The sequence below is a fragment of the Symphodus melops genome (genome assembly GCF_947650265.1).
Source record: "Symphodus melops genome assembly, chromosome: 3".
Classification (NCBI taxonomy): Eukaryota; Metazoa; Chordata; class Actinopteri; order Labriformes; family Labridae; genus Symphodus; species Symphodus melops.
The window spans coordinates 12,297,864-12,312,872 of NC_136693.1; the positions used below are offsets into that span (position 1 = coordinate 12,297,864).

Sequence of the window (15,009 nt, forward strand, 5' to 3'; positions counted from 1 at the left end):
GCTCCTGAGCTAATGAATACCTTCATCTGGCCCCGGCAGTCAGCAGATTGCCCCGCGTTGATGGATACTGTCAGCCCTCCGCCACACCACATTTCATTGCACAATAAACATGGTTGTCAAAACCAAACAAAGTGAAATCAATTCATCCTGTACAGTGAGTGCATGCTAAATGAAATTAACGTACTGTGTGGCCGATGGCAGCAAAGGTAGTGTATTATTTCTGAATTCATGATGACTTAAGGGGCCTACAGCATTCTAGGAGGGAAAGGCAAACACACAGAACAAGACATTTAGACGAGCAGCATTTTTAAAAAAAAGTGTTGAGCAAGTAAAACCTTTTTTTTCTTTTTTACGTAATTGCTGAATTAAATAATAACCAAACTGAATATTTCACAGATGAGGTTTACTCTAAATGTCTGTATCTAATTAGACGTCTACCAAAAATGAATGAGGAAAAGAGATCTAGGTTAAATGTGAAAATTACTCATCAGGTTGTATTTAGTTCTACATTTGAATATTTTACTTTTTTAAAAATCACAACTATTAAATTTTAACATGATTTTAAGCATAAAAATCAAGAAAGTTTTCGATCATTTCTCTTCATGTTTTTCATCTTTTCATATTTTCTACAAACAGAGAAAAAAAAGGATTTAGCGATAAAACAGTTTGAAAAACCTTAATTAAGGAGTACAAATGTTATTTATGTCCATCTGCCAGGATACACGTGACGGTAGAAAATAAAAAGTCAACTTTGTTTTACTAAAGCACAGTAGATGTGGCTGCTGTGTGTTAATCAAGAGCTGTTTAAGATCCATTCAGAAGACTGTGACGAAACAAAACCAAACTTTAACAACTCCGCCATCTGTTATAGAAAGTCATGCTACTTGTCTCTTATAATACCATCTCCGAAGAAGACAGGCGTTTTCAAAGTGAAGCCACTTAAACTCTCGAGGCTGAAAGTGGTGCCGCAGCAGCATCCTCTGTGAGGTTTCTGCGGATTTGGAATTAATGCGTCTGCACAGTCCTCCATTACTCATTAAGAGTTTGATTTTGTTTATCAACTGAAATAATAATAGAAATCAAACCCCAGGTAACGTGTGCCAAGGCTGCTAGAGGAACGGTCTAATGAGAAGGCTTCACATGTGGATGATGAAATATGCATGAGTCATCCCGAGCTTTCTTTTCCAGATTTGAGATCATTAAAGATGTATCGTAGCATATGGAGGGCTTTTTTTGTCTTATTTTTCAAGCCTTGTTTATCAACATGTTTTTGTTTGTTTAAATATTCATACTGCTTTTATTTAATTCTTTCACATCTCACATATAAAAGGAAGCAAATGCGCATGCAAACAGAAATCATTATCAGCCTGATGTACAGTTTAATACGGAGGGAAACTGTCTTATGCTGATTGTGAATGCCCTGATTGAGAAACAGCACTTTGCAGAATCGGCACGGTCTCTCATCGTAAATGTGTGCCTGGTTTGTTTGTTTATGTGTGTGTGTGTGTGTGTGTGTGTGTGTGTGTGTGTGTGTGTGTGTGTGTGTGTGTGCGCTTGAAGGAGAAGGATTGAGAAAGAGGAAGGAAGGAAAAAAGAGAGAAAGCATGCCTGGATGTATTTGTGCAGAAGTGTTCAAATGTACTTTGGCTCAACACTTTATTCAAAGTTCCCGGAGTTTTGAACTTTCCTCCTTAATTTCCAATTTTGAGGAGACTGCCTCAAGCCCCGTATTTGTTATTAATGCTGGCACTCTTCTTCTTTTTATTGACACTATGAATGTTAAATTGTAAATATGTGTCTGGGGAAGTACAGAGAAAATAACCATGTCCATGGGTATGAAATAGAGTGAATTTAGAAACAACAGAAGTGTATGCATTGTATTACTTTCACATTTATAGCACATCAAAATTCAAGCCTGTCAAGTCAGTCAAAGTCCCCCCCCCCCTCCCACGAGGAGGGTGTGTTGCCCTGCACTCATCTGAAACAACGTTCATGATGATGACAGCGGTGATGACAGTCGATACAAGAGAGTTTAAACTTGGCTCGTCATTTAATCAATGTCCTGCCTCGCTCTCTCTTCTCGTTTCCTGTTCTGGCTAAACCAGGGTCCAGCAATGTAAATGGCTCTGCAGATAAACCCCAACCCTATTATTGTTGGCCAACAGGAGGCGCTGGATCTGCCGAGGCGCGAGTCTTCAGGGAAGCCCGAGGGAGGAACAACAACGAGCCGCACATTAAAAGGCCCATGAATGCCTTCATGGTGTGGGCCAAAGACGAGCGGCGCAAGATCCTCCAAGCTTTCCCCGACATGCACAACTCCAACATAAGCAAGATTCTGGGTAAGATATTTCAAATCAAGCTGATTACACTTTTCATATTTCATTCAATATTTTAACTGGGTTTTAAAGTCGCCTGTTAAATATGGTTGTAGGGCTTATAGCTGCACTCATTTCAATGCGATAAACCCAACAGAATTCTTTCATGACACACTGTGAAGGTGAAGAAATGCTCTGTAAAATTGAACTGACTATCATTTTCTGCCCATGTTACGTACGTCCAGATATGGGTGTAGTATCTAAGAGGGGAGGTTGTGTTATCTCATACTGTAGGCGACCGTGCATCAAGCCCCCTCAGCACACAGATGGATTTATCGCCCATCGCTACCATAAGTGTTTGTCATGAAAAATGACAGAGGCTAAATGGGTCTTGTCCCCTCAGCATTGGAGTCCATACATCAGAGCTGTTAAAAGTGCTGTCATCCAATACCGAGCAGGACACTTCACAGAGCCGCAGTATTTACTACACACACATGTAGCCCCTCCGTTTGACATGTCCCAGATAACGTGCGTAGGCTAAATCGAGGTAACAGCACAGGTTTGCTAGAAAAGCTCAAATGGTAAAAAGCACAGTTCAATGTAACAGAAAGCTTCAGCCCCCATGTGGTCAAATGTATTCAGCTTTGAATGTTACATGATTTTTGTGTGGCTGAATTTAAAGTGAAAGCTTTCTGAATGTATGACATATGATGCTTGATCATTTTAGGATGACATGTTTGTTAAGATTAGGCTTAAATGTCAGAATATTAAACAGCTTTTTCTTGTGATCATGTCCACGTCTATCCAGGGGAGAAAAAAAAACCCAACTTTTAAAACTGCTTTTATTCCTGTTCAAACACATTAATCTCAAATTTGGTATGGCTCTGGTATGGTTTAGGTTCTCGGTGGAAGTCCATGTCCAACCAGGACAAGCAGCCATTCTACGAGGAGCAGGCCCGTCTGAGCAAGCTCCACCTAGAGAAGTACCCAAACTACAAGTACAAGCCTCGGCCTAAGAGGACCTGCATCATTGACGGAAAGAAACTTCGCATTGGAGAGTACAAGCAGATGATGCGCTCACGTCGTCAAGAGATGAGGCAGTTCTTTACGGTGGGGTAGGTTCACAGTCACAAATGACCATAAAACTAAACAAAGACAATTTTTACAACAGAATCTAGGCGCCACTTCCAAAAGTGAGTGTTGAGTTAAACGTAACTGTCTTAGCTAAGTGACAAAGCTCCGGCAGGCTCATTAAAATCAAGTGTTTCTCAATAGCTGTGATGAAACAATTTCAGACAATAGCAGTCTACAAATGGAGCGTGAAGTGCCGACATTATTACAGGATATAAGCTGTACGTATACACTTACAGAAGCCTGGAGGGCAGCAGTCTGCAGCTTAACACTTTAATTTACTGTGTGTGGTTAGCAGGAAAGCCCTTCTCCAGGTGTTCCCATGTCAGTCATAAGCTTCAGCGGCTGGAGTATCAATCATCCAGCTCAGCGGCAGACAAGAGCAGCAGTAACCACGCATTGGTTTTATGTCACCAATAAAGTGGCTAGTGTTTCTGAGCAGCTCAAGACAGGAGCTGTCAGGAGAACCTCTCTTTTCCCAAATCATTTTCGCAGAGCTGCTGGCTTCAAGTGAACTGCTGAAGGAAAACCCCTCATCCAACCATTTAAGTTTAAGGGCCACAACTAAGAAAAAACATGCACACATGATATTTGTCAATACCAGAAGCAACACTGGCATCAGCAGCAGTTTGAGGATTATTTTTATTTGACTGTTAAAAAAAAAAAAGATTTTTAATAAAGTGTAGTTCACAAGAGAAAAGTTTGATCATTTTTATTTGTCTCCTTCCACATTCAGACAACCACCACAGCTTCCCATCACCACCAGCGCCAGTATGGTCTATCCCGGGGCAATCACTATGGCGACCACCACACCGTCACCTCAGATGACATCAGAGTGCTCGAGTGCCTCAGTGAGTCCTGAGCCATCCATTCCCGTCATCCAGAGCACCTACAACATGAAGCTAGAGCTCAACCCCATGGCCAACAACAGCGTGCCGGTCAACGGCGTGGACGAGATGGACATGTACGAAGATTTTGAGGACGAGCCAAAATCAGACTATAGTAGTGAAAATGACACACAAGAGCCAGTCAGCGCCAACTGAGAACACCCTTTTGAAATGAGGAGGTCGATGCAGACACTAGACTCGTACAGGAAGACGCCCTCAGGACTGGCCGAAGCCGAGGGAGCGACGGAGCAAAAAGAAAACAAAAATTGAAAAAATTCTGAAAAAAAAATTACAATGATGTATCATTTAGGAGCCAGCATGACAATGTGGCTTCATCAGAATCAAAAGCTATTTGGTCTTAAGTGTTTCTTCAAGTGTGTGAAGGAGTTTTGGTTGTGGTTGTTTAGAATTTTTGTTTTCTGTCATTGTTTATTTTTCATCATGATCATGGACATTTTCACAATAAGGTCATTGCCTAGGACAAAGAGACAGAACTTGAAATTGAACGTTTGATAAGAACCAGTAATTCTTACAGTTGTTGTCTTGTTTGCCTCTTCAATTAGGTGATTTTAATATTTTGCAAAAACTGTTGTAGATGGGATAAATATTCTCACTCAGGTAAAGTGTGCCAGCCAACAGCTCGTGAATGTTTTTAATCAAGAATTAATTAATATCAGTACAAATTATCTCAAATTCACAAGGAGTGATTTCAGCTAATAACAGAGGGAAATTACTTCATATCATTATTATTATTAATATTGCTGTTATTATAATTATTATAATTATTATTTGTTTTTGTTATTTCACCAATGGCAAGTGCAGAAGTGCCAAACATTTCAAGTAGTTCCTAAAATGTGTAAAGTCTTTTGGGAGGGGCTTCGTGACTCCTGGACAATCTCTTGTTCTCTTTATACATTTTTATTATCCGGTCATTCTCGAATTCACTCTGACAGAATAAACAAATGACACTCAGGAACTTTGAGGCAGCAGGCTCTGCAGGGTGTTACACTATGGGACATCTTACATCTTAGACTGTTAGCTTGTGATGCTAGCTGTTCTCCAGGGAGCCCAATGCAGTGATCATCAATGAACCCGGCCAGCCCCTTTCATTTCCCCGCCCCGGTCCCACATAGAGCACCAAGGCTTCCTTAACTCGTTTCCAGCTCTGCAACCTAGTCTGACTCACCAAGTTCTTAATCAGAGTGATTGTAATCAGGCCAGAATGCTAAAGGGCCAAAGGCCTCCAATCTGTGGGATTGGAACAGCAGCAAAAGGCAGCTTTGGGGGCATTACAATCTTAAATTGATGTTGTACAATGTGCAGCTACAGTACTTTCTGTTAAACGCTTTAGCCCTACTTGGATGGCAAGTCTAAAGTCTTAGGTCTTAGAACTTCACTTTTTTTTCAATCTTAATTCTTTTTAGACATTGTAAATCTTAAATTGACACTAAGAAGTCTTAAAGCAGAGCATGGACATTGGGTTGATGCAATGACTTGATTACTGCCGTAGTCTTAAGAGGAGTGAAAGTTTATGAGGATATTTACAGAGAAAGGCTGAAATCTTATGTTTGTTTCTTACATTAACTTGCCAAATACACAGCTGGGGTAACTTAAAACACTGTTTTTTTTTCTGCATTGGTGCACTTATACAAATCTTATTCTGTCACCCTCTAGCCTTATGTTGTTTTTTCCAATAATCTTATCAGCTTTTAGGATGCACTTAGCTCTCGCGTTTAAAACAGGACAACATGCAATGACTCAGAAACAAGAGGCACAAAGTCTTTATCCTCATTTCAGCTCAAAAGCTGACAAGCTGTGACCTTCTGGAGGCTGCAGCTAGATAAAGCAGGGCCTTGATGTTGAGACTCAGATCCTCTTTACAGGGCAGAAGGTCTAAGTGGCTCCCCTCCCTGCCATGCCCTGCTCTGACCCCTGCCACAAGGCAACCTCAGCACCCAGGGGGCGCCATCTGGCTCAGAGAAGGAGAAAAACACCAGGGAAGGGAAAGGGAAACAATAAAAACGGGATGTGTGTCCCTCATTGTGCTCTCCATCAAAGTGCTGGTGGTAAGGCCTCAACAGGCCTCTCACCCCGGCCCAATCACTAGGCAGTGGCGAGCAGATGGAACAAGTACATCAAGCTGTGGGGGATTATTAAAATGACTGACGACTGGGTATCATCTGAAATACAGCATTATTAATGCATGAGTCCAGCTATTCCCCTCCCTTGCCCTTGAACCTGTCCACTGCAGTAAGAGAGAGTATTTTTGAAGAATTTGAGTGGTTAGGAACTGGTTCTAACTTGACAAGATCCATTCTGCTGGCCACTGCATTTTTCTCCTCCAATAGGTACGGATGGCTATTTCTTCTTCTCACCTACTTTACTTATGTTGTCTTATTGCATTGATTTTATTTTATTTTTTGAACGTATTTCTATTAAGTCTTGAAAGTTTTAAACCATCCCATTAATTATTCATTTTCCTTTCCCCATCACATTCTTCCTAAATTGTTCACAGTATGAGGAATTAAGACCTTTTGAAGACGCTCTCCTTCTAACAAACCCAATCAGATTTCCCTCTAAGTCAACCTGTTTGGTATTTTGAAGCTGTTTGCTCCTGTTTGCTGTTGGTTAGGATTGATTTGTATGTGATTGTAAATATTTTCATGACCATGCCACCCTGCTTAAGTCGGCTGGTTTTTCAAAAGGACTCTCTCCACGGAACTGAAACTTGACTGTACTTATACAGCGGGAAAAAAGACACAAAAAAATAGAAAAAAAGACAAAAACTCACATGGAGACGATGTTTCATAAGTGTTATAAGCACTGGATATAAATTGTATTTTTAGCAATTCTGATAAATGTGAAGCTGTTTGCAGAAAAACACCATGAATGAACAAAATCTCCCCGGTTGGACTCAAGTGGGTTTGCTATAAAAGTTGCCAGATTTGAGAATTTTTTTTATTTTTTTTTTAATTTTGTTTATTTATGCAGAGACACGTGTGATGAATGAACACTTTGTTTAAGCTTCAGGGCTGCCTAGGGGAGAGACTCAGCACAAGAAAATTCAACAGCAGGCTCAAATAGCCGTCAAACAGCAGACTTCAGACTTTAGTGCATTGTATATTGTATCTGAAACTGTAGAGAACACACATATTGTATTTATTACTAGCCACTGCTGGCTCTAAAACATGTCAGTGAAAAAACAACCTGGACAATCAGTGGAATTTAAAACAATGATTAATTTGAGCGAAGAATAAAAAAAGAAAAGGTATTCAGAGAATTCACCATCTCATTTAGACTTCATTGTAAATATAACATAGGAAATATATTTTTGTTCATTCGTGATGTATAAGTTATGTATGTGGCTGTTCAGTTTTTTGTTTAATGCTTGTACATGGTTTCATGTTTTTCAAAGCTGACAAGTCACTGTATCTCACGTAGATGCTGATTCTTTTTCTGCTTATCGGTGGAGAGCGTGTGGACCTGAGACAAAGAGAAGCTCCTCACTCACATATGTTTAGATAATCTTTCCCTCAGCTATCTAAAAAAAACAATCAAAATGAAATCTTTACTTATTAGACGTGTAAAGTAAGGTACTTATTCAAACAACAAGCACTTGGTGTAAAATAACTATTTAGTCATTTGCTTTCATCCTGATTCAATATTAAGTCGAATGCTGTTTATGCTCACGTATGTTTCGTGGTTGTTGCAGCACTCATGATGTTTGCCGAAGTTCTTTTTTTTTTTTTACAAAGAGCTGACTTCTTCATTAAAACTGATGATTGCATGCATTTGGCTTGCATATACATTATCATTATCAAGAGAAGTGTTATTTTGTGAATGACTGTTTCACGAACAAGTAATGTTTTCTTTTGTGTTTTCTTTATTTTGAAAGGTGGGAGTGTGCAAATATTTATTTAATTTTGTGGCAAAATGCACGCACATTTTGCATCTTCTTAAATAATTCAAAGTCATCTTTTTGTATGTTGATGATTTTTGTATGTACATGTTCATGACTATCAAGCCATCTGCAAATGTAGCCCTCACCATTGTTTTCATCTTAATCCGCTTGTGAACCACGCAAATGGTTTGACAACTGAAGACAAAAGCTGGTATGCTGTTTCAACATTACTTACTGTAATTTCATTTTTTTTCTCTCTCTGGACTTTGTGATGTATATGGTGGGAATGTTCTCTGTATTAATTTAATCAGCACAATTCACTGAAATGCTGGACTGACATGCTAGCTGCTGTTCAGGAGTGTACAATTTGTTGCTTGGGGCAACATTTATGGTTGTCGTTGGTACTTTTTTTGCTTTTTAGACTCGTCTCTCAAGCAACACTGTGTGTGGCTCTTCTATCACTGGAGCCATCTTTTGAAATTGCTGGCAGCCTGATACAGATTTCTGCGTAGATTGTTTTTTTGTTTTTGTTTTTGTTTTTTCCTGGCAGGTACCTAGGCCCACGGCAAGTATTGCTTGGGTGTTATTAGAGAAAATGAAATACATAGTCTGTTGCTGCTTAAAAAAATGTTTATGTCTGAATATGTAAATAGTTTATCATAATATCTTGTACAGTTCAATGTAAAGTTTTTAATTCAACTTAAAAAAAAAAATTGTTGCCATCACATTTGTGTTCACATTCTTCTTCATACAGTACAAAAGATCAATTATTTGCTAGGGGTATTATTGCTATAAAAGAAAAAAAAGGAAATGATACTAATTTTTTTTTAATGTTTGTTTTGTTTTTTGCTTGGCTTCAAAGTGTACACCAGCAAGTCTTTGGTTTCCATGTGCAGTATTGACGTGAGGTAAACTTAAGGTGAATCATTTTAAAGTGATGTGTGTGAGAGCGATCTCCTCGGCTTTGGTAGTTTTAATACACTATATCGAATCAAAACAAACCAATGAGTGACACATTCAGGTGCGCCTAAGCACTGTAGAAGTGTGTATACTGTATATGAAGAAATTATCCCCACAAGATCGATTCAGGCATATTAAAATGTAACACCATTTTTCTGTATGTCTCAGTCCATTGTAACGATGCCACAGTGGGATGAATAACTGCCTGTTAAGCTCATTTACCTCAAGAATTTCCTCCTTTTCTGTAAAAGAAACAGAAATTGTGTTACAGAAAACTTCTCCCATCACTCCATCTTTTGTACTGCTGTTGACACTTACAAATTAAAGAGACATTTTGTTTTAACTTTGGATGTATTGTTTTTTTTCTATCAGAGATGTTCATTTTGTTGTTCTGATAAGCAGCATAAGAAAAGGTCTTTAACTTATCGCCTACAGAGTACTGCACAATGAACACAGAGTTTAACAGTATTATAAAATCTCATATTTGACTCTGTTGCAACTAATTTATGAATATTTATTTAATCAGACAGAAGATTAAAAAATGATTAACATTGGGTATGTGTTAATTAAATTAATCTAACTTGGCTTTTTTAAAAAGAAGAATGTGCAACTTTTTGATCCAGTCGATGTCGCCCTTGAGCACCACCATTAAACCAAAACAAACTGCTGTTTGGCGACACCTCCGCTTCTGAAGCCTCCGCTCTCCTCCTGCGGCACTCTCATCTCGCAAGGAGTTATGAATTGCAACACATCATAATTGAGTACTATCACACGCAAGAGGTGGACATGATTGTCGAGCTGCAGTTGCCTGTGGGCTGCGTTGTTGTGTTAGCAGGCTAATGTTAGCACCCTTTGTTGACTCACATGAGTTGCATTATGAATGGAATATTAGTTATTCCATTCATAATTAGGTACCTCTGATGGTCTTATTACAGAGTGACCAATGCCATCAGTGTGTGAATGGGTGAGTGTGCTCAAGTCCACAGCTTCAGATTGCACATAATGTCCGAAACAGACTGAAGTGACATCCCAATAAGCAGCAAGTACGCCGTGATTTTTCTCTAGTCCTTGACTAAAACAGTTTCATACGCCAGGCCGTCCCATCCATGTTAATATGATGCTGACATAATGTAAACATGGCTCTGACAACAATACAGCTGACAGGACTCACACTTCTCACTCATGGCTCAGAGAAAGGATTTACTGAGGATACATGACTTCTGTTGTATTTATATGTAAAATATTGCACATTCTGCCTTCAAGAGTTTAGCATTTTATAAAGTGTTCCTTAGAATCCAAATATAGCTTCTTTCAATAATTCCCAACGACTTGATCATCAATCACTTTTTACATTACCAGGAAATGTTAAAGCACCATTTAAATATTTTAAAGCACATGATTCATAAAGTATGAACACTGTAGCATTTACGGCTTGTACTATGTGATACACTTAACCCACACCTGAAACTTGTATGAATTGCTAATTATTTTTTTCTTACATATTTGTAGCTGGTAGTACATGACCTTAAGGTACACTTCACTTATTTCTGCTTTCTATTTTTATAAATAAAAGGCCTTACACTGTAAATCAGCTTCAAAATGATTATACTTTATGAATCCACCGGAACGGGAAGGATTGCAGATGTCAGAGTGACTTTTTATCTGCCTGTATCTGCATGTACCCAAAATATGTCTGACTGTGTGGACTGTATGTAAAAACATACGCGTTAGCGTGGAATTATTTCAGAGTTGAAAGACCCATGTCCCATATTATTTTTACTGCTGTAGACAGTTGTAGCTGCCTACAGCTTATTTTAGACATTTACTGTTTCAGACAAAAAAAATCAATTTAATTTACAAAAGATTGAACCATACTTCCTCTTTTGAAAGGACCAGGATTTTAAGGGCTTTTCAGAAGACAAAACCTGATCCGGTGGTTTGAATAATGTGCTGAAGGATTTTGTATTTCTGAAAAGTTATCAAAATTATTAAAATGTTATTATCATCCTAAGAATGTGAGGCATGCATATAAATGTGTTTAAAGGTCTTTTAACAGATGTCCAAACAGTGGGTGGTTTTTTTATTTATGTGTGTATATATATATATATATATATATATATATATATATATATATATATATATATATATATATATATATATATATATATATATACATACATACATATATATATACATACATATATATAAAGTGCAATTTTTGCCTTTATTTGATAGGACAGCTAAAGAATGACAGGAAACGCTGTTAGGAGAGCGTGTGGGATGACATGCAGCAAAGGGCTGAGGTCGGATTTGAAACTCACGGCCACTGCAACGGGGAATTGAACATGAGGTGCAAAATGTGACCACTAGGCCATCTGAGGCTGTTAGGAGGCTGCATTTTTAACTGTGTGTATCCAAATTCAGACTGTCGTTTCAAGGCGCAATATTCATGTCCCTCTAACATTTCACCTTCTATATGAATGTTGCAGAGATGGGGTTTTTTGGGGGGGGATGAAGTTCACTCTGTGTGTCTGCCAGAGGTCACCTTGAGAATTGTAGGCCAAACTATGTCCATCATTCTTCTCTGGATCTCTGCCATCCATTGCTCATTATCATCATTATAATTATGAGTTCTACAACATGCTTCCTTTTAAAATAGTGTCTTACTTATGCAAGAATTAAAACAAAATGTAACCAGGAAGTATAGTTTAATTGTTGATCTTCAGAAATCACCTTTTTTCTTTTACATTTACAGTCCTGCATGCTCCCTGCCCAGCAGCAGACGAAAGCTACAGTTTAAATGACGTGTCTGCATGCTCTCCAGCAGGAGATGGGAAACAAGACAAATACCTCCATTCAACAAATCTATATTTTCCAACAACAACAAACAGCATGAAGAAATGCTCTGTGCTTTAAGCAGTTTGCCTACTATTGTAGCAGACATTTGTTTTATCTTAGAGCTGTTTTTGCGTTGCATAGTACAAAGGCATTTTTGTGTGAACCAAACAGGAGGCCGGGGTGAATAATTGGGGGTCTGGTGAGCTATGGGAAGTAATACTGCTGTTTTTAAGTGGCCTGTTTGGATGAACTGTCATCGTTTGTACAAAGATGTGTATGTTTGAACAGCGGATAATAATTAATACAGCAATGCTGTCGTGTAGCGGCAGGGCTGCTATTTCACAACTCTGATGACTAAACACTGGAGGGAAGGGGAGCAGTGAGGGGCGCCTGGAACAATATTTTACTCATTTGGATCTGCTCAATGCTACAGCCGCTGTAGCCAATGAATCTGTCAGACAGCACCATTTCCCCAAGAACAGCTGCAATCTATCTGATTTTCTCATTAGAGTTGACTCATGACTTCATTGTACTGGCTCTGGCAGAGGAACGGCAGTGCCTCAGTAGGGCTCTTTAAAACAGACTCCCCTGATGTTACTGGATGTAGGACTGTGTTACACCTGGTTTCTGATTTTTAGCCATCAGTTAAAATCAAGCTAAACAATATTTGTGTCCATATCGAGAAACACCTCTGAACCAGATGTTCAGCTTTTTAACAGGCATGTTTCTTTCAGTCTTTTTTTAATTCAAGAAAAGGATTGGAAGATTGATCGCCAGACTCATCAAACATGTACACAAGAGCAGCGTGTGAGAAGTGTAAGAACAGCCGAGACCCTTAGCAATGTTTTAATCCTTGGAGGTGAAGGACTTAGGAAATCTTGCTAATTTCACAGATGGTTTAAAATAGATTAGTGTGGAGTAGCAGCTCCCAGAGAAGGGCTGACCCACCAGGCTCCCTGTGCAGCTGCCAAAACCCTGCGCCTGATGCTCAGAAGTGCCTTCCAAAAGTCCTGCAAGGTTAAACTCAAACTTAAGCATCCTGAAATGTCATCCTTGTTGTTAGCTTTACTGCATCTTTGATTAACCCCACCTGTGTTTCTTTCACTGTATTTATCTTCTTTACGTTTGATCTTCCCTTGCTTGAAAGCTGTTAAGACTGGTTGTTGGTTTTCTGGTTTTACTGTCTTTTAATTTTTGAAGTGTCCTTGTCCATTACCTTTTTTTCCCAGTAAAACCACAATGTGCTTGTTAAGTCAAAAAGGTTTTGAAATACAGCTTCCTGATTTGGATTTAAACAATACCACTCAGGATAAAGGACAGAGGGTTGTTTTTTTTTGGCTTTGGCTTCTCTATCATTAGAGTGGCTGGACAATGCATATGAAAGCCATTTTTGTAAAAGAATAAAGGACTGAATCAGACTCTGCATGGTATTTTGAAGAGGCCAAGCCTACTGTTGGAGCTGGGCAGTGTCCGAGTGAGCCTGACAAAACTCTGGCCCGGCTGAAAAGGCCCAGCTTGGAGTTAATGTGCAAAGACAATGGCACAGGGTGAAGAACTCGACATGGTTTTGTTGGACTTGTCATTCTTTGGTGCATTGCTGTGAGGGAAGCCTAGGAACCATCTGAATGTTATTTGTGCTTTTTCAACCCATATTTGGGACAGCTTTCACAAAGCCTTTGTGAGGAGATTGAAACAATGGAGGAGCGCTTTGAGAAGAGGGACAGGCCTCGACTCCAGCCAAACCATCTTGGACATGCTTCACTGAAATGGTTTGACTCCAAAAGGCTGACATCATAGCAAAGCTATTGGTTGAGTTTAACTGTCCTAAAAAAAAAAACAAAGGTCAGAGAAAAAAACAACAATGGGGGCACGAATATGTGAACACAGCAGATAATTGTAATGCTTGCATCAAATAATCAAACATTTTATGTTCCAAAACCGCTTTCTTTTTTTGCCAATTATGAAAGGAATGTGTAATTGGATTACTTTAATCAAGCTTTCATTGCTTATAACCTTACTAGACCAAATGATCATGAAACTATTTGTATGTCTATGTGAATCATTCAGATTTTCTGAGCACAGTTGTTGCGAACACTGGGTAGCTAAATGAACTTTTGAAAATCCACACGGGACAATATTTCAGAAAATGTAATTTTGCATACTGTTTCACATCATTGCATCTCCTCGGTACATTTGTCTCCCAAAGCATTTGACTGCATTTCTGTGGGGAAGAATGAATGCGTAATGTTTTTTTAAAAGCATCTCTGCTCCCTCAGCTTTTTGAAGAATTAAACAAAATAAAAGGTTGCTTTCTTGGAATATATGTTATTCTCTCAAAGCTATCACTCAGCTCTCTCATGCATATGTGAATTACACACCTTTATGAATATGTAAATGTTGCAGAATGCCTCATTAATTAGTAATTCATGCATTTTTCACAAGCCCAATACTTTGCCAGTGAAGTCTGATGAATTATCAGGCAGAAGTAGAAAAAAAGGGGGGGATTCATCATCATGTTTTCAGAGGGGTTTGAGCTACATCTGTAATTTGTGTAATTCAATGAATATGATTTGCTTGGCTTTTTCTGACGGGATCGTTGCAGCTGTCTCATAATAAGATCTATGGATTTCTACTCAAAATCTGCAAGCGCACATATAAAAATGTTAACATTTCTCAGTGTAGATGTTTGCTTACATTATTATATTCCTGTTAAAATATTAAGATTCAAGCCTCTCAAATTGTTTTTATCGGTATGTTCTGTTTGATATAGTCACAGTTTGGTACTTTTGTAGATAGACATGAAGAAAAAGAATGAGTTTTAAAAGGAACATTTTATGCAACATACTGCAGAATAGTGAATACACCCAGCACAAGTGCTACAATTTAAAAAAAAAAAAAAAAAAGCCTTACAGAAGTGTCTGCGTTCACAGCTGTTTTACATATCACCCCTCGAGTGAAAATATTAAAAATCTGAGAA

General features: G+C 38.7%; 1 protein-coding gene across 6 annotated transcripts in view; it reads left to right on the forward strand.

The window, feature by feature from the left end:
* sox6 (SRY-box transcription factor 6) overlaps positions 1-9,537 on the forward strand; it is a 130,036-nt gene extending 120,499 nt beyond the window's left edge. For 5 of the 6 annotated variants that reach the window (XM_079339336.1, XM_079339337.1, XM_079339335.1 and 2 more), the window contains 3 exons: positions 2,166-2,339; positions 3,214-3,430; positions 4,183-9,537. In XM_079339336.1, the coding sequence (XP_079195462.1) occupies positions 2,166-2,339; positions 3,214-3,430; positions 4,183-4,489 (698 nt within the window). In that variant the 3' untranslated portion in view covers positions 4,490-9,537. The remainder of the gene's footprint in view (positions 1-2,165; positions 2,340-3,213; positions 3,431-4,182) is intronic. The other variant, XM_079339340.1, reaches the window with a different exon arrangement.
* Positions 9,538-15,009: the final 5,472 nt, after the last annotated feature.